Source organism: Sorex fumeus, unplaced genomic scaffold (assembly GCF_029834395.1).
Source record: "Sorex fumeus unplaced genomic scaffold, SorFum_2.1 ptg000034l, whole genome shotgun sequence".
NCBI lineage: Eukaryota > Metazoa > Chordata > Mammalia > Eulipotyphla > Soricidae > Sorex > Sorex fumeus.
The window spans coordinates 7,261,007-7,281,404 of record NW_026606091.1 but is presented as its reverse complement, the minus strand read 5'-3'; the positions used below and the strand labels follow the sequence as shown (position 1 = coordinate 7,281,404).

The window sequence follows — 20,398 nt, the reverse complement described above, 5'->3', positions numbered from 1 at the left end:
TGTTCCCTTTTCTATCTGAGTGGAGTAATCTCTTTAGAAGAGATTTTATCCTTGAGTTAATCTCCTGGAGGAGTGATCTTAACTCTCTTTGTTGATTTGTCGATGTTCAACCCACCTTTGTGTCACCACCCTAACGTGATTGCTACATAAACTAAGAATGTAAGCTCGGAGAGAGCGGAGTCAGAAGTGGAGTCAGAAGTGAGAGGGCTCGGTCTCCAGAGATCCAAAGTCAGAGCCAGAAGAAGAAAGGTTCCAGATTTGGGGCCCAGGAGAGAAGAAGGCAGAGGAGAGATAGGAGTAAAGAGGATTGGAATAGACTACAATTTATATTGACCAGCCTGGCCCTCGTTTTTTCCTTCATCTACCCTTGGCCAACAGCCGTCCCGATCCAGGCCACACACAGTGGCTCAAGAGCACCGAACGCGGGCGGTGAGACAGTGCCGTCCGGTGAGCCCACGAACACACAAACTTCGACGTGCTAAGATTTTACAGACCTTGTTATTTAAAGGTTTATTAAAAACAGAATTTTTTAAAATTCTGAAGAGATAGTAAAGAGGGATAGAGTGCATGTTTTGCATACAAGAGATCTGGTCTGATCCCAGGGCAAGAACCACAGGCATGGCTGGGAAGGATGCTGAACAATGAGATGAGAATAACTCCGGCACAGCAGCAGCAATATAGATTCAAAACAAACAGAAATAAGCAAACAACATGAAGATAAAAGTTTAATTACCATTAAATCACATATATCTGAAAGAGTATATTATCACCTTGATTTAAGGAAGATATATAAGTAACTTAACATAAATATCAAGAATAATAATACTTATAGCATTATATAAATTAGTACTTACAACATTCAAATGTGAGAATTTTCATTGCATGCTTAAAAAACACATTTTAAGGAATAAAAAATTAAATTTTAGGCAACAAAACTGATGCAAATTATGAAGTGCAGGATAATATTAAAATATAGTTTACTATTAATCAAAACTGTCAATAATACCTTTGAGTTCTTGCCCTTTGAATATATTTGTACTACTCCTTTTCCTTGTGTTTGGCTGTCTTCTGTTTGCTCACTTTCTTTCTGGTCCGTTCCATCTTCTACAGGATTCATTTTCTGGGATGTTTCTACAATAATTGTTCCCAAATTTTGAGAGATCTGTGTTTCAGGATCACTGCTTTAGAGGAAAAGTTGAGGGAATAAAACCCAAGAGTAAGAAATGTTGAATGTGCCTATTTTAAATTTAAACCAAATGTTATATATATTTTATATCAATTTACATTGAACAAAATATAGGGATTTGGGTTTTGGTCTAAATGTTAAGAGAGTACAAAGAAGTAGCATAAGCGTTAAGATGCATGTCTTTCACATGACCACTTTTTCAATCCCTGGCACAGCATGGTTGGGATACAGCCTTGAGGCCTATAAGTATAATTGGGGTGACCCAGATAAACTACATAACTGCAAGACTGGAGCAGCACCACATTCTTGACCATTGCATTAAATTGTCAGCTTGTTTGATAAAAAAAATGCTGAGTGTACACTGACATAAAATAAGAGAAATGTAATCTAAATCTATTTTATCAAACTATGAAATCTCATCAAGAAATATAAGATAACTAGTATCAAATATGTATTAGGATCACTTCTATAGAATTGCTATTGTTGTATTTCTACTATTGGAGAAGTGTTAAACCAGAATGTTCTAATACTTCTAGGTTTGGAACACTCAGCAATAGGGAATGATTTTCCTTATTCAGAGAAAAAATATGAATCTCTGAGGAATTTTCTCATTGATCTCAGTTATATTTCTTATGGCCATTCATCATTGAATAGAATATGTTTAAAGTATCAACTATGTGTCAGGCACTTTTCCTGGCACCTTGGATAAAGCAGTAAGTGTACAAAGTAGATAAAAATCTCTGCCCTTGTGAAGGTTTTCATCCTCCTGGGGTGGCAATCAGGTAACAAGAATATGTAGTATGTTAATAGTCTGTTAGTAAAAACAAATATTAGAAAACCAGAAATAAAGGGAAGATCAAAAGTGCTGTTGAGTAATACACACACACACATACACACACACACACACACACACACACACACACAGAGGCTGGAACAATAGCACAGCAGGTAGGGTGTTTGCCTTGCACGTGGCCCACAGGGTTTGATGGGTTTGATTCCTCCACCCCTCTCGGAGAGCCCGGCAAGCTACCAAGAGTATCTCGCCTACACAGCAGAGCCTGACAAGTTACCCATGGCGTATTCAATACGACAAAAACAGCAACAACAAGTCTCACAATGAAGATGTTACTGGTGCCCGCTGAAGCAAATCAATGAATAACAGGACAACAGTGCTACACATATACAAATATGTAGCACTGTAGCACCGTCCTCCCATTCTTCATAGATTATACATATTTATGTATAAAGGCCCTCCCGTTGATCGTCGATTTGCTCGAGCGGGCCCAGTAACGTCTCCATTGGAGACTTTGTTGTTACTGTGTCTGGCATATCGAATACTCTCGGTAGCTTGCCGGGCTCTCCGAGAGGGGCGGAGGAATCGAACTCGGGTCGGCCATGTTGGCCGCGTGTAAGGCGAACGCCCTACCTGCTGTGCTATGTATATATGTATATATATTCTTTTTCTTTTCTATTTCTTTTACACATGGATGATCTTTTAACTATTTAGACATAGTTATATTTGTTTGAGACATTACTAAGAAAATCATTACTAGCTTGTATAAATATCCCAAATATTTAGCTGTAATATCGTTAAGACATTACTCCATCCTGGTCACTCATGAATGTGTTACAGTTTATTTCCAAGGAACACTATGTCCAGATTAAATTCTATATTCTAGGTGTTCTGAGATATATTTAGCAGAACTCTTGCTCGAGAGGGCCCAGTAACGTCTCCATTGGAGACTTTGTTGTTACTGTGTTTGGCATATTGAATACTCTCGGTAGCTTGCAGAACTCTTAGAGAATAAAAAAGTGCTTAAGCTTTTCTGGTATAATTATTGTATTATAGACTAATACTGGTTTAGTAAATCATCCTAATAGTTTTACACATTATTGCATAATTCCCAAATTTCCTCATTATATAGCTAATCATTAGCATTATGTAGCCAAATATGTATGCACACATATACATATATGGGAATCTTTAGGGATTTTCCTAAAGATGTGTTATCTTTATAAAATATACACATATATAAAAAGAATATCTATATCCTATCTTCTGAAGGATGTTATAGTACCAAACAGCAGTTACACTCAGCTGAAATGGGAATTTCCTTGAAGTCACAAATAAAAGCTTAGTGGATTTTAAACTGAGAAGGATTTTATCTCTAACTGATTTTGAGAACAGGAAAGAAAACTTTAAAAGAAGTAGCAATCAAATGGGAATATAGATTTGATCCTTCAACATTACCTTTATAAATTTGTTTTCTTTTTACCTGACTGAAGACAAGGAGCCTGACCCATTGATCCTTTAATAGAGAGCTTCCTAGACTTGTATGAATACTGAGATCAGAGTTTAAAAACTAGAATTTTGACCCATACTAGAAGTTATGATTCTATTGGAATGGGGTATAGAAACTTTTACCAGAAGAAAAGAAAAGTAAAGAAATCAAGGGAGAAAGTAAGTGGCTGATGGAAGGAAGGAGGCGGGGAGGTCAAGGCCTTAGGCACGTAGAGTTGCAGTGTATCTATATAGCTAAACCACAGAACCAATATCACTCTAAGCATGAGGTCCAAACTACAAGAATCAAATCTGAAAATGTGCCTATCAAGAAGGCAAACTGGAAAATGGGGGAGAAGCTGTGGTCAATGGTGGTGAGAAGTTGACACTGGTGGTGGGATTGGTGTTCAGACATGAATGCCTGGAACTTATCTATGATAACTTTCATAAATCACAATGTCTTTAAATTTTTAATTATTTTAATTGTTTTTAAAAACCCTACATGTCTTGTATTATACAATTTAAGAACTATATTCTAAGTTGATTAATTCTATATCTATAAATTAAAAAACTATACAGAGATACTAAAATTTATAAAAGACAAACTTTGGAAAATTAAATATAGGCTGTTATTTTTTTAAAAGGTAGAATTATAAAAATGCTCAATGTGTTAGCATTTCTAGCAACAGTGTTTTTTTTTGTTCTGTAGGCATAAAAAGACTTGTTCTATTATCCATTTGCCTTTGTGATTTTACTTACATGCTTCAAATATGTATTGGAATGTATAGCCAGGGGTAAAGAAAAGAAGGATTATAGGTTTTTAGTATTCCCCTGTCGCTATTCACTAGGGGTTATATAATTTAACATTAGAAATCTGTAGAGTTTTAATTTTAAGGAAATAATTTTTAACCACCATTCAATTAAAGTTAGTACAATGACTTTGCATAATACATACATGAAATAATTAGTGAAGATGGTTCTTAATTTAAAGGATGTTAAACAGCTTGTAGACATCTGGTAACAAACTGAAATGGGTCATTCAAAATTTATCTAACTAAATTAAGGGGGAAAAATGTTTCTCCTCCCAGGTTGGCATGTCACAGGATAACTAAACCGACTTAGTAGCCCTGCCTGGGAATCCTTAGCTGTCAGTGGTGAATATGCAAAGGGCCAGCAAATTAAATCAACCTGCCAAACTGTCAATTTCAAGCCTCATGACTGCATGAAAATAGCATCACTGGAAGAAATCAAGCATTGCCTTCTTTTGGGTTCCTGGCACCTATTCAAATACTCATGCAGTTGTGGCTAATTTTGCATGCAAATTTCAGTCAATAAGCTCAGAACAAGACCTCCCAAGATATTTCAAAGGATCTGACAGTATTTTTTCTGAATACCAAATCGACAGTAGTTGAAATTCAATCTCCATTTGCTGGTGCTTTACATATGCACAGTGTCCCCACCACAGAGTTAAGTTAATGAGAGAGCCTTACCTGCTTTCACTCACATCCTCCCAGCCGTCCTTGCTGGGGTTCTCAAACACATTACTCTTAACCTTGATGGAGTGATTGAGAACAGTGTGGTAACGACCCAAAGAGCACTTTTTCTTGGCGGCTTTAAATTTAACCTTGGTAATGGTTGCTTTACCATCATATTGTCCAGATCTCACTTCTGAGGTGGCCATCTCAGTTTTAGCTTTGTCTGCGGAATGCTGCAATTTTTCCACTGAATTCATCAGCTCTTCATTTTCATTTCTCAACCCATCAGTTTCTGCCACTTGTCTCCTTAGGGAAGTGACTTCTCTCTCCAGCTCACTGATTTTCACTTGAAGTTCAGTTTTGTCTTTTTCTACATCTTTACTCCTCCTTTCTAGCCTCTCTAGATCTTTTCCTTTGGTCTCTAAATCTTCTAGTTGCTGTTTTAAAAGAGATTTCTGGATGTAATTTTCTTTCATTAATTTTTTATTCCCTTCTTTTAATTTTCTTGATCCTTTCTCAAAAGATCTTAGCCGATTTTCCAATTCAATGATCTAAACAGAAAAGTATAATTTATTATTTTGAGATTTCAAAGCCATTATACTGTATTTTATTATCATTTCTAACTATGAAAATGAAATCACACTGAACACAAATGCAAAATTAATTTAAGGGACTTAACTTTTAAGTAATTTCAATGTGCTGAAGATAAATACATTTGAAAATGCAATAATACATCTGTTGAATAAAGAACAGATGGCCAAATAAGTTACATAATTCTATTCAGACTGACACAACTAAATATGCTAATAAGTGCCACACAATTTTCTCAGATATAAGTGCCTTGGCTATATGTTCATTGTGAAAGAAATATTTTCATAGAAGCACAAGTTTTACAGACAGTGAGAAAAGGCATATAGAAAACTATTAATAAAAATTTTTCTTTGCTATATATAATCATGTAAATCTGATAATGAAAGTATTAAGCCCATTTTGAGATACATTTTTAAAAATGTAGTTAAAATAGTCACACGGTACTTTGTTTATAAAATAAAAAGACATTTTGCCAACAACAGTTGTAACTATCAAATTATGTTTTAGGTAGCACATGGATTAATTAAAAATTGTTTTCAATGAATAATTTTATGTTGTGAGCATAAAATAATAATATACTGTTTCTGACCTTAAAATTTTCAAATCTTTGGAAAAAGGTACTTGCATAAATGAGTCTAATGATAGTTAGGATCTAAGTAACAGGTGGCTGGGCAAAAAGGAAGGGGCAATTAATTCTGCTACGACTACAATTTCATGGAGAACTCATTTCAATTTAAATGTTGAAAAAAAATAACTACTGATTTTAGAATACATGTTACTGTTATGGTAGAAGCAGAGGGAAATGCACCAAATAATCTAACTAATTTACTTGGTCATTTTAAATCTGTTGGCCAGAAAGTCATCTAGTCAAGATAAATACTGAAAATGGCTGGGAGTAGAAAACAAGCAGGAGATAAAAAGAAGACTCTGGCCATATAACCTCCTCTTGCCACATCATTTATACCTAGGACAGTATCACAGAAGAGGTTCTCACTCAGGTTCATGAGATCATGGCCAGGGAACCAAGGGAAGTGGAGGGGACAGGGAAATGCTGGGCTACAGCCTTTGTAAAAGGCGTAGTGACAGATTCCAGCACAGCAAGTCTCAGCAAGCAGTCCCCAGACCAGGAAACAGAGCAGCACTGGTATAAGGTCTGGCCACCATACATGAAAGTGGGGTAATGGTACAATCACAGACCAGATTACCTTTATCCGGACCAGGCACTAAGGGACACGACACTTGATCTAATTCAACAGTCACTTATTATTTATCCAATCCTGGAATGTGACTATTTTTAAATATAACATGAAAAATCTCAACAAACTCAAATTGCATTCCCCCCCACAGTATGATAGATTTATCTAATATCTAAATCTGATCTGGATTTTAGATCTATATATAAAAAAAAACGCACCCATTTACTGTAGATCTCTGTGCATTTATACAAGGAGAGTTCTATTATTCTCCTCAGTACAAATACTTTATTGGTGATCTGGATTATGTGTCAAAAATATAGTACTCCACCTTCTCCAGATGGAATCCCAGTGACTATGAGCTTCTACAACAATGGCTCTGTCATGCGGGTACGAGGAATTTTTCCAAACTGCAATGGGGCTGCTCTGGCTCCCAGGCAACCTCTGATTCCGGAAGTCACACCCACAACCCGCCTCCAGCACCATCTTACAGCACAGAGCAGTGAAGAAAAAAACCGGCTGGACAGAAACTGGAAGAAACCTGAATGCCCAAGAACAGATGGCTGGTTAAAGAAACTTTGGTACATCTACACAATGGAGTACTATGTAGCTCTTAGAAAAGATGAAGTCATGAAATTTACATACAAGTGGTACAACATGGAAAGTATCATGCTAAGCGAAATGAGTCAGAAAGAGAGGGATAGACATAGAAAGATCGCATTCATCTGGGGGATATAAAGTAACAAAATATGAGATTAATACCCAAGAATAGCTGAGATCAGCACCAGGAGGATTACTCCATAGCTTAGAGGCCAGCTGGGCATTCTAGGGGAAAGGGCAGCTCAGATAGAGAAGGGAGCAAAAAATAAAAGGTGTTTGGAGGATCCTTCCAGGAGGGGAGATGCATGTCGAAAGTAGACTATGGACTGAACATGTTTGCCACTCAATGCCTCTTTTGCAGACCACAGCAACCAAAAGGAGAGAGATAACACAAGGGATTGCCTGCCACAGAGGCAGGGGGGGATGGGGGGATGGGGGTGGGAGGGATATTATCCATGGTGGTGGAAAATGGGCTGGTGGAGGGATGGGTATTAGATCATTGTATAATCAAAACCCAAGCACAAAAAATTGTAAATCTACAACTGTACCTCATGGTGTTTCACTAATAAAAAAAAAAAAAAACGGCTGGAGCCCCCGGAGAATTCTCCGGGCCCCATACAGAGCCAATATCACCGGGAGGTCCCAGATGGGGTAGGTGCTGTCTCCCCACCTTCTCCAGATGGAATCCCGGTGACCATGAACTTCTACAAGCAGGGGTCTGGCATGCGGGTACCAGGACTATTTTCCAAACCGCATTTCCTGATATGCAAAGCGATCAATGGAAAGTAAATGATCCAGTATTTGTCCCTGAAAATCAGGCTTAAATGATGGTGGGAAAATCTGAGCAAAAGATAATGCCCAACCGAAAATACATCTGGACTGTGTATTTTACTATGGTGTTATGCCGGCCTTGGAGGGGAAGGGTGTCTGTCCCTCCTCCTGTCCCCCTTTGTGGCAGCGACATGGTGGCCTGCAACTTTTAGAGCCTAATGAACAGCCAGGTATGAGACTGCATTGACGAGGCACACGGGGCTTCATGGGATCGGGGTGGAATCAGCCCTGCTACCTGCCATGTCAATGCTCCAGGCTGCCACACTCAAACGCCTCCTCCGGCTTCTGACCAACCATGAACCCAGAGGTACACATACCAATCTCGGAACCCAGGGGCTTCTGGCAGTAATCCCTCTAGGTTTATTACTAAAATATCAGAAATACAAATTCGCGTAGCCACTATTGTGCTCTTCATAATCAGCAATAGAAAACAAATTTTCTAATGATGTCTTTGTGGCAGGTCTGAATGTTGGGGAAAGTTCCAAATAACAATGTTGGGTCTTTTTGTCATAATATTGAATGTGATCAGTGGAGAGAGAGAGAGAGAGAGAGAGAGAGAGAGAGAGAGAGAGAGAGAAAGAGAGAGAGAGAGAGAATAAAGTGGAAATCTTCAACACAGGCAGGGGGTGGGTGGGAGGGGTGGTATACTGGGGTTCTTGGTGGTGGAAAATGTGAACTGGTGAAGGGACAGGTGTTGGATCATTGTATGACCGACCGAGACTTGAACTGAAAAGCTTTGTGACTCTCTCACGGTGATTCAATAAATAAATTAAAATATATATATATATATATATATATATATATATATATATATAGTACTCAAGAATATAAGAACTCAGAAATTTCCTTACTTCTTCCAAAGTACTATATTTGTAATTTTTCATTTAATAAAACAAACTAAAAATATATTTATATAAATATATGCCTCTCAGAGCCCTGAAAGCTACTGAGAGAGAGAATTCCGCCCACATGGGCAGAGCCTGGCAAGCTCCCCGTGGTGTATTCGATAGCCAAATACAGTAACAGAAACAGGTCTCATTCTCCTGACTCTGAAAGAGCCTCCAATCATTGGGAAAGACGAGTAAGAAAGAGGCTGCTGAAATCTCAGGGCTAGGAGGAACAGAGAAGTTACTGGCGCCTGCTCGGGCAAATCTGCGATCAACAGAATGACAGTGATACAGTGATACTAAATATAAATAAGGAATGTTACCATTTTAAAATCTTCCAACTTTTCTCAGTGAAAGCCTTTAATCACTGCTGAAAAAAAATTCTTTCATAATGACATTTTAAAGTATATTAGCATGTAGTTCCAAGTAGTATAATCAGAGTATATGACCCTTTAAAAGATGTATTTTGCACAAAGCAAAAATTATACCCTCTTAAAAAATTTAAAAAATACTAATAAAATTCAGTGTGGTTTAGAGGAACACAAATTTTGACTTCAGAATGAACTTCACTTTCAGCTCTGAATGGTAAACCTAGTAAAATAAACTATTTTAACTTTCTTTACTTGAAAAATGGAAACAGTGACATCTAAACTGCAAATTGTATTAAATAAAACCATACATGACAATTCCTGGAAGACAATAAGTTCTTTTTTTAAAATATAATTTGAAATATAGGCACAGTAACCTCATGAAGAAGAGTATAATAGCTGATACTACTGTGAATGGAATAAAACTGGGTTTTGTTCTCTTTTTGTTTGTTTGGTTTTTGTTTTGAGGCCACACCCTGAATGCTCAGGGATTCCTGCTGCGTATGCACTCACGAATTGCTACAGGTGGTGTCTGAGGATCCTTTGGGAGGCCAGGATTGAACCTGGTTGGCTGCATGCAAAGCAAGAGCCCTAATCACTGTACTATCACTCCGGCCCCTGACAGTTTATCATTACCATCATTACTATCATCATCTTTATTATTAATCATAATAGCAATTTAAAATAAAATAAAATATAGTTATTTGTACTAGCACTGTAGCACTGTCCTCCCATTGTTCATCAATTTGCTCGAGCGGGCCCAGTAATGTCTCCACTGTGAGACTTGTTGTTACTGTGTTTGGCATATTGAATACGTCACAGGGAGCTTGCCAGAGTATTCCACCGAGAGTATTCCACCTGCACGGGCAGAGCCTGGCAAGCTCCTGGAAAGCTGTATTTGGCATATCAAATACAAAGATACTGAGAGTATCTTTGCCGTGTAGGCGAGATTCTCTCGGTAGCTTGTCAGGCTCTCCGAGAGGGGCAGAGGAATCGAACCTGGCTTGGTCATGCCGGCCACGCTCAAGGCAAACGCCCTACCACTGTGCTATCGCTCCAGCCCCTATTTGTACTAAATATTGTACAATTAGTCATTACATAAACATCAACATTATACTTTTGTGATTAAAATATGATATGAACAAATGTAACATCTGAAATTTGAGATTTAAAATCTGAAAATTAGCATACTTTTCTTTTATAAAATATATTTGTTTAGGTACAATTCTCAAAAACTATATGCATCATTGAATAATGGCATTTAAAGTCTTGTAATTAAAGTGTAAAATATTTAAATCTGTTAACAGCCCAACGTGAAAGACTGACGTAATCCTAAAATGTTAAAAAACATTAGCATTTAGGGTTCAAGTGGAGAACAAAACCCAAGAAAGAGACACGAATTTTAAGTGTTAAAGTTAAGTCAACAGCACCTATTGAAGTGTTCAAGTAACAGTCCTAAAACTTAGTTAAACTTATTTTAAGCAGGCAAAATTAGAAATGTACTGGAGAATCTGGAGAATGAAAGTCTTGGGAATTGCTGATGGAAATTGGTTTACTGTCTATGCTTTTCCTTTACTATTGAACATTTAATTTACAGAAAGATGGCTCCTTTAAACAATGAGATAAAACATCTGACTTTGTGAAGTCTGTGTATATCTTTGCTAAAGTTGCTTCAACAAAGAATCACAGGCTGAGTAGCTTAAATTCAGGATCACATAAACTCAATTAACTCTTTAGGGCATGATTTCCTAATACGGTCACATTCTGTGATTCTGGAATGTAAGAATTTGACGTAAGAATTTAAAGGGCTCAGGGAGTAGCAGAGTAATAGAGCATGAAATTTTCATGTATCAGGTCCATACATGTATCTGGGTACATGGCACCCCTCAAAAATTCTTGAGGATATATTTGATTCCATAACGGTATGAAATGTTATGTTATTAAAATATAATGATGTTCAGTTCCTACTATATACACTGTTTACAAGTTTTTATTTTTTACATACCACAGTGGGTAGGGTGTCTGCCTTCCACACGGACGACCCAGGTTCGATTCCTCAGCCCCTCTCAGAGAGCCTGGCAAGCTACCGAGAGTATCTCGCCCGCATGGCAAAGCCTCGCAAGCTCCCCGTGATGTATTCTATATGCCAAAAACAGTAACAACAAGTCTCACAATTTGTTGTGAGACATTACTGGTGCCCACTCGAGCAAATCGATGAACAACGGGAGGACAGTGCTACACTGCTATTTTTTACATACATTTTTTAATATTCCACAAACCCTTTTAAAATAAACTCAACTAACAGGGGCAAAATCATAATCTATACAACTGCATTAGGCCAACATGAAAAATAATGACAAGTAATTTATTTTGACACATAGACCAACAAAAAGTAATTCTGGTGCATTTTGAGGATTAAAAATGTATTTCTGGTTTTATTCTTTTTTTTTTAGGGGGTGTATGGCATACCCAGTTGTGCTCAGGGCTTTATCCTGCCTTTACTCAGGATCACTACTGTTATGACTCAAGGGATCATATGTGTGCTGCGGACTGAACCAAGTTCAGTTATATGCAAGGCAAGTGCCCTACTCACTACACAATCTCTCCAGCCCTAAAATGCATTTTGTATCTATTACTATAGTAGTTGCAATTATTGTGGTTGAAATTAAATAACGATTTCTTATATAATGTACTAAAATTTTATTAGTAATTAGTGAAAGAATTTTTAAGAGTCCTCCAATCTATAAAGAAATAAATTAATACGTAAAATTGTTCCAACAAAGAAAACACCACGCATTTTACCAAGCATTAAAAGAAATTATCCCAATAAAATAATGAATGTCTTCAGGGTTTCTACAACAAGGCAGCAAGTAGTAGCATAAAATTACATGTATAAACAGATAAAAAATTTACAAATATGGTAAATAAAAATACTGTTCTGAAAACAATGAATATAATATAAACTGTCACACTCTAGATGTCAGTTCACACATTATTTCAATTACTCATTTGGCCTTAAGATAAATCAATGTGAGCAGTTCTTGTTCTCTCTATTATATTAACCTGTTACATGTCATCCAGTAATAATGAGATGACAGCCTTTGTTAACTGACCATATGGCAAGTGCTAGAAGTATAAAGAATCACATTATCTGCTATAAATCACTAAATTTACTACCAGTAATTTGCAGATGTAAGAAAACTTAAGTATGCAGTAATTTTTAATATATTTATGCATTTTGAGCTATAAATAACCAGTGTAGACATCAACTATTACAAGACAAACCTATTTAGAGAACATTTTCATTATGTAAAGAACATTTTCTTTGGTACAAAAAGTAGGAAAGTGCAACCAGTCCTTAGCAGATCGAATGACCACAAGCATTTATGTAAAAAAAAATATGTTAAGCATAAAATCACCAAGATAAATATGAAGACTTTTAAATACTTCACTATTTTTAAAATTTTTATTTTTTACAGACATGATGCATAGTGAAGATTTTAATAAAACAAGGAAGATTATACTAAATAATATGCATACAAATTTCACATATAAAATTAGCCAAGTGTATTTAAAATTAGAAACACATTACCATTTCTCTGTGGTGATAGAAAAGTTTTTCCATGTTTTTTAGTCATATAACATAAAGTCTGTATGTTTTCTAAAGTGTAGCATGAAGTCTTATCTTGTCAGTTTTTAAAGTTAAACTGCCATGTTATACGTAATAAGCACACATAAAGTACATTTTTACAATTTCCATTGTCATGCTCTTCATCTTTGAAAATTATTTTAATCTATGTCAATAGAAGCACAAGTGTTTCCACATTTATTTTACAAATATTGATTTTTTTACCCCATTTTGGCAAGTCAATGATTCTGAATTGTGAATTTAAATTAAGGATTCACAAAAGGTTTAAGTTCACGAGTCCTCATATTAAAATATAATCCTTTATGTCAAAACACAGATTTAACTTGCTCAGCTCAATATCTTAAAGATTAGACTACCTTCTGTAATGTCTGCTCCGACATTTCTTTCACATTCTTCTCTGGAGTACTCTTCTTGACCCCATCATCTTCACAGTTTCTGAAGAGTTGTTCTGAGAGAGAATAAAAAAATATATTATAGTACCCAGTATATTGATAAAACACCATTATCATTTTAAGGGAAAGGATTCTCAATTATAAGATTCTAGTATATGGTTTCTCAATTATGAATGATGTAGTCTACTTTATTGTCACGTATTTGGCCAACTACTGAATGATAGCCTTATCCAAGATTTTCAGTCACATAATTATCTATCTTTGTAGCGACTTTTTTTTTTCTTGCAGTATAAAATTTTCAAAGGGACAACAGATCTGTGGGTTAACAATGCAGTACTTTTATTCCTATTTTCATTCTTTTGTAGACTATTCCCCCTTTGCCTTAAAAGCAGAATTCATTGCCTTTTTATCTACACAGTCACTACTAGTTTTGTTCTCTGGATCTTGTTCCCTGCCAGGAGGATCAGAGTGATTGCTGAACAAAGCAAACAGTAACAGAATTAGGGTGGACTGAAACTCTAACACCCCCTACCACCACCTTTTAAAAATTTTTTTTTCAAGTAAAAGATCATGCACTGGGCAGAGTAAACCATAAAAATCACATTTCCAGAAAAACTGTGACTTTATCACAAATAGAAACCCAAGTAATAGGAAAAGTTGTCTCTTACACATAATTCCTACACTGTCAATGAACTTGATGACAATTAGTTTACTACAACCTTTGAACCAAACAAGAAAAAAACTTGAAAGAAAAAAAACCATAAAACTTTAGTCATTATTAAAACAAAATGCATTAATACTGACAAGGAGCAGAAATATAACATATGCTTTGTATATATCAATCCATAGCTTTAAATCAACAACAAAAACAAATAATAATTTTTTAAACTGCAAATAAAATGTTTACCAAGTAAATTACCATGACAATTCAATATTTTCTTACTAAAATAACTTTATGATGTATCATTTTTTAAAGACTAAAAAATTCAGGAAAAACACCTAAAGCAAAAAGGATACATGTCTGTGTTAACCTGAGTTGCTTTTGCTTTAAAATTATTCTTGGCTGCTGTAGGTCAGTATGAAACTTTGATTTATCAACAAAGGAAAAGGAAAACAATATTACTCTCTGTAGAGTCGAAATCCTCTTGGTATAAGCAGTGACTAACAAGTTTGTTAGTGTGAATTAGGCATTTCTTTTGTCTTTGAAACATGACATATCCAATTAAAAGTTTTGTACTCATGAAATAAATAGAACACTATCCTAAGGATAATAAAAGCTAGAATAGGTTTATTTTGCCACCAGAGGGAATATGTACCTTTTCCTTGATAATAATCTCTTAGTTCCCAAGTTTCTTTTTTGAGTCCCTTAACACCATGGTGCTGAATTCATTTACAAGTCTCTTTCAGAAATATAAAAACAATATGCAAATATAATTCATTTGTTCTAGTCATTTAAATATCTGCCATGATTCTGAAATATTTCTTTAAAAATGAGAAAACAGTTATTTTCTCAAGAAAATAGATGAGAACTTGAGGTAAAAGCTCTCTAAAAGCATAGAAAACTAGTGAATGCTAAATAACTTCAATGAAATAAATAATGGAGGCTGATTTAAAAATAAATGTACTGCTGCTTTTGTACTAGCTCAAGGTCCACTGGTGAACTGGCTGACCAAATTCACTTGTGATTTTCTGCTAACAAGTTTGTTTTATACCATCATATTTTTAGGGGCAATGCCCAGTGATGTTGGGGACCCCAGAGATACACCCAATAGTGCTGAGGATTGGGCAAGAGGACATGTGCTGCTGAGACTAAAACCCAGTGCTTTAAGGAAGCCATGAATTCACTGTAACATTTTAGCTATCCACCCAACTCCTTCCATGGTTTTAAGAATATTTAAATAGGGCTAGAGTGATAGCACAGCAGGTAGGGTGTGTTTGCCTTGTACACGGCTGACCTGGGTTTGATTCCTCTGCCCCTCTCAGAGAGCCTGGCAAGCTACCGAGAGTATCCCGCCCACACGGCAAAGCCTGACAAGCTCCCCATGGCATATTTAATATGCCAAAAACAGTAACAACACATCTCACAATGGAGACGTTACTGGTGCTTGCTTGAGCAAATCGAGGAACAATGGGAGGACAGTACTACAGTGCTTACTTAAATAGCTAAGCTGAGGCCAATGAGGCCATGAACAAAGATCCAGATTTACCCTAATTATTCCCTTTCAAGCGTGTCAGTGAAGGACAAATTTCTAAAGATACAACAGACTTTCCCAAGACATGCCACTTAGACATGGAATTATTATTATTATTATTATTATTATTATTATAGCACAGCGGTAGGGCGTTCGCCTTACAAGCGGCCAACATAGCCGACCCGAGTTCGATTCCTCCGCCCCTCTCGGAGAGCCCGGCAAGCTACTGAGAGTATTCGATATGCCAAATACAGTAACAACAAAGTCTCCAATGGAGACATTACTGGGCCCGCTCGAGCAAATCGACGATCAACGGGAGGGCCTTTACCTTTACCTTTATTATTATTATTATTAATCTAGGAGAACTGCTATTTATTCAGCCATTGATTAAGCTGATTGAATTGGGCAAGGACATAGAATTATTTTGAGCTAAGTTCTATGGAGGCCCTACAGGATCAAGAAAAACTCTTAGCACTCTCATAAATACTTGGAATAATTTGCCAGAGGTAGATTTTTTGTTTGTTTTTATAATAAATAACCATTATATTGAAGAGACCTAACTATATATTGCAGAACAAACATCCTATTACTACAGGGCATTTGATATTTGGTCATCATCACATGAGTCACCTCCTCTTCATCTTATAAATCTGCCTCCTCTTTCCCTGAATACCCAGGGCTCATCACATTCCTGAGATCAGTATATATACACCCTTTGTATTTATACTGGCCCTTTGTAATTCACATCCAGGTGGCTTCTATATACTTACCTGAACTTGTTATTTTCTCCTTCTAATCTGCCTGATGCTAATTAGACTACTAAAGTTGACTGAGAACTCAGAAAAGTAGAGGGGGAATTTCCTTTCTGCTCCTATACATGAGGATTTAGAAAATAAAAAAAAAATCTACTTAAAAATACCACTTTTGAGATCAGAGAGATAGTACAAGTACATGGGCAACTTCTTCTTTCACTTTAAGGTTCTCCATTCTGGAGTCACCTGTTTTTCTGCAAGGTAAGTACAAATTTCATCATTCATTGCCATTATTTCCTCTCTGTTTCCCCTTGATAACATTATTTTCCTTCACTATTCATCTTTTCCTGAAATATGAAAGAGAAAAATTCAGGTGGGTGTCAGGCCTGACTTCTCATTTTCCTGCAAAGAACATAACCTCACCTCAGTCTGAGAATCACAGTTCTCTCCCTGGGGCTGGAGCAATAGCACAGCCGGTAGGGTGTTTGCCTTGCACGCGCTGACCCGGGATCAATTCCCAGCATCCCATATGGTGCCTTGAGCACTGCCAGGAATGATTTCTGAGTGCAGAGCCAGGAGTGACCCCTGGGCATCGCCAGGTGTTACCCAAAAAGAAAAAAAAAGAATCACAGCTCCCTGAAAGACCAGTTGCAGGGTTCAGCATCTGAAATTAGGTGGGTCTTATGTGTAGTGTGACAGCTACCTCAGTAAAGGTGGAAAGTTATTAGTCTGCATGCCATGTAGTACCTTGTGCAAGTTTTACCAGTCCTGGACTCTCTGGGCATTTATCCATCAGCAACATCATAGGAACCAGGAAGGGGTGAGGTAGCACTTTCTATTGTGGCTAACTCCTCCCAATGTGTGACACCCCTTTGCGCTTCTCAGGAAACAAGACCTAGGCAATGAAGCCTCTAAAAGACACAGACAATTGAGTTTAAAATGGCTTTGAATTGGTGGACACGTCAAAGTGTTTTCAATGAGATGTGCTAGAGGAGTAGTAAAGGTGCCGTGCTCTTCCCCAGACAGATACAGAGTTCTTCCATTTGGCTGTTTCTGAGATAAATCTTTATAAAAACTACAAATTAGGTGAACTGGGTTCTGAATCTTCTTAGAAAATAATCTCAATCTTAGAAAAGATGATGGAAAAACCCGGTTTATAGCAAGCTGCTCAGAAGTACAGGTGGCAATCTGGGATTGTGACTATCTTCTGAAATAGTAACATTCTTATATAAATGAGTCTTTAATCTTAGGTATATATGATAACTCTAGATAGCATCAGAAATGAACTGAATTAATACTAATTGTATTTAACTGAATTGTAGGATACAGAGTTGGTATCTGGAAAATCAGAGCACACGATGTCAGTGAAAGAGAATAAGCCACACACTTATGGAAAGAGCTCTGAGTAAAACTCAGAACTGCTTTGAAGAATGAAGTGAAATAATGAGCAAGTGCCGCCATGAAAACACTTTTACATTTGGTGTTAAACATTGTCTCCTTAGGCAGGGTAAAAACAGAATAGTCAACTACACTTAGAATCCATCTCCTGCCTGAGAGGTAACCTTAAGTCAGTGAAAAATAAAATCCTGTTCTGACTGGTGGGGCAGAACAGAAAATAAATTCTGGTTTTGATGCTTAGGATAGAAAATCAGTCATTAGATGACTTGTGCTTAGCATATCTTTTTTGGAGACTTTGACTTCCTTTTTGACTTGGGCAGATGCCTTGGGAGATCTACTCAATCATTTAATTCTGAAAGAAAAAAAACCTTTAAAAACTCAGTCACAATTCTGATAGTAGATTGGAAATATGATGAAATTGTTTTTATATAATTAGAAAGACAGAAAGGTAGAGCACAGGAAAATTATTTTATACATTATTAATTGTAAACCACACCCAATAAATAGGCTTCTTTGCCCTAAAAATAGCATTTTTTAAAACTGAATCACTGTGAGATAGTTACAAAGCTTTCATGTTCGAGTTTCAGTCAAACAATGATTGAACACCCACCCCTTCACCTGTACACATTTTCTACCACCAATGTTCTTAGTATCCCTCCCTTACCAACCCTCCCCCTTCCTCTATGGTAGACAATTTCTCCCACACTCTCTACTTTTAGGCATTCTGGTTTGCAATACAAATACTGAGAGGCTATCATGTTTGGTCCTTCACCTACTTTTAGTACACATCTCTCATCCCGAACAATCCCTCCATAACTGACTTAGTGGTCCCTTTCCTATTCCCACTGCCTTCTCCACCACCTCATGAGGCAGGCTCCCAAGCTACCAACCAATGAAGCAATATTTCTGCTCTGTCTCTACGGTCCTTGGGTGTCACTCTCATATCATGTAAAAAAAAGCACTTCTTTAATAAAGGGTCTCCTATTCAGTGAACTCAAATAGGTGGGTGATTTGGATATAAATTATAAATTAATAGGTAAAAAGGTAAAGGCCCTCCCGTTGATCGTCGATTTGCTCGAGCGGGCCCAGTAACGTCTCCATTGGAGACTTTGTTGTTACTGTGTCTGGCATATCGAATACTCTCGGTAGCTTGCCGGGCTTTCCGAGAGGGGCGGAGGAATCGAACTCGGGTCGGCCATGTTGGCCGCGTGTAAAGCGAACGCCCTACCCGCTGTGCTATCGCTCCACAATTTTTTCTATATAGAAGGCCTTGTGTTCATTTTGATGTTATTCCTAAAACTCATAATTTACAAATATTCATTCTCTGTGTCCAAGTATTTTATTACAGCTTGACTATTTTCACATAATAATAACTTTGTGTATTTTAACATTTTATTATTTTTTAAAGTTTCCCAGTTTAATTGTGTTTCTGGTTTCACATATGTTTTAGGCTAAAATATTTTTAAATTCACTTTTTATTTAAATTTACTTCATTATTATCCCATAATGCTAATGATGTGGAAAAAAATTCATGATCCAAAATGTGTCACTACTAAATAAACTATGTATGTGGAGTATTTTGAGATGAAATCAATTACGACTTTTTAGACTTAGGAAGAGTCATTTTTGTTTTATAAAAAATAAACCATAAGTGCCACAAAACCTTTCTTTAACTGCCTAAATGAATTTAGATCAAGAACATATAACTGAGAAAAGAGTTATTACCAGAGATAACTTTATACATTAAAAAAACTTACCAGTATAGGAGAGCAAACATTTCTTTATCAACCGTTTGCTCTTCCCATCATTCTGTGAACTGCACTCCTCTCCTTTATTTTTTTATTTATTTATTTTTATTAGTGAAACACCATGAGGTACAGTTATAGACTTACAAATTTTGTGCTTGGGTTTCAGTTATACAATGATCAAGTACCCATCCCTCCACCAGTGCATAATTTCCACCACCACGGGTCCCAGTATCCCTCCCATCCCCCATCCTCACCTGCCTCCTTGGCAGGGCATTCCCTTTTGTTCTCTCTCTCTCCTTTTGGGTGTTGTGATTTGCAAGAGAGGCATTGAGTGGCAGTCATGTTTGGTCTATAGTCTACTTTCATCATTTCACACCACAGAGACTGGCCCACATCCAAAAGAACAAAAGCAACTGGTGCTGGCGCGGATGTGGTGAGAAAGGGAACCTCCTTCACTGCTGGTGGGAATGCTGACTGGTTCAAACCTTTTGGAAAACAGTATAGACAATTCTCAAAAAATTAGAAATTGAGCTCCCATTTGACCAAGCAATACCACTCCTGGGAATATATCCCGGAGAGGCAAAAAAGAACAGCTGAAATGACATCTGCAATTCTATGTTCATTGCTGCACTCTTTGCACTCCTCTCCTTTAAAGCTCTAGATTCCTACCCCTTGCACAGGCTTACATAGGTAGAAAGATCCCAATACTTTTAGGAATTTCTCCTCATATGAAAGAGAAAGCTAAAGAAATCTTGGGAGGAGAAAGGCCAAATTCATGACATTCATGAATATCTCTGAATTTGGCTTTGGCTATTACATTTTTTATGAATAATCTCTTACAGAAATAATGTGGTT

The 20,398-nt window shown here is 36.8% G+C and overlaps 1 protein-coding gene across 3 annotated transcripts in view; it reads right to left on the bottom strand.

Annotated features, from left to right (window-relative positions):
* The window catches only part of CNTLN (centlein), a 277,449-nt gene that overhangs the window by 82,449 nt on the left and 174,602 nt on the right, over positions 1-20,398 (bottom strand). For 2 of the 3 annotated variants that reach the window (XM_056117337.1, XM_056117338.1), the window contains exons 14-16: positions 13,418-13,509; positions 4,958-5,493; positions 1,007-1,181 (exon numbers count right to left, since the gene is read on the bottom strand). In XM_056117337.1, coding sequence (XP_055973312.1) covers positions 1,007-1,181; positions 4,958-5,493; positions 13,418-13,509 — 803 coding nt within the window. The remainder of the gene's footprint in view (positions 1-1,006; positions 1,182-4,957; positions 5,494-13,417; positions 13,510-20,398) is intronic. The other variant, XM_056117339.1, reaches the window with a different exon arrangement.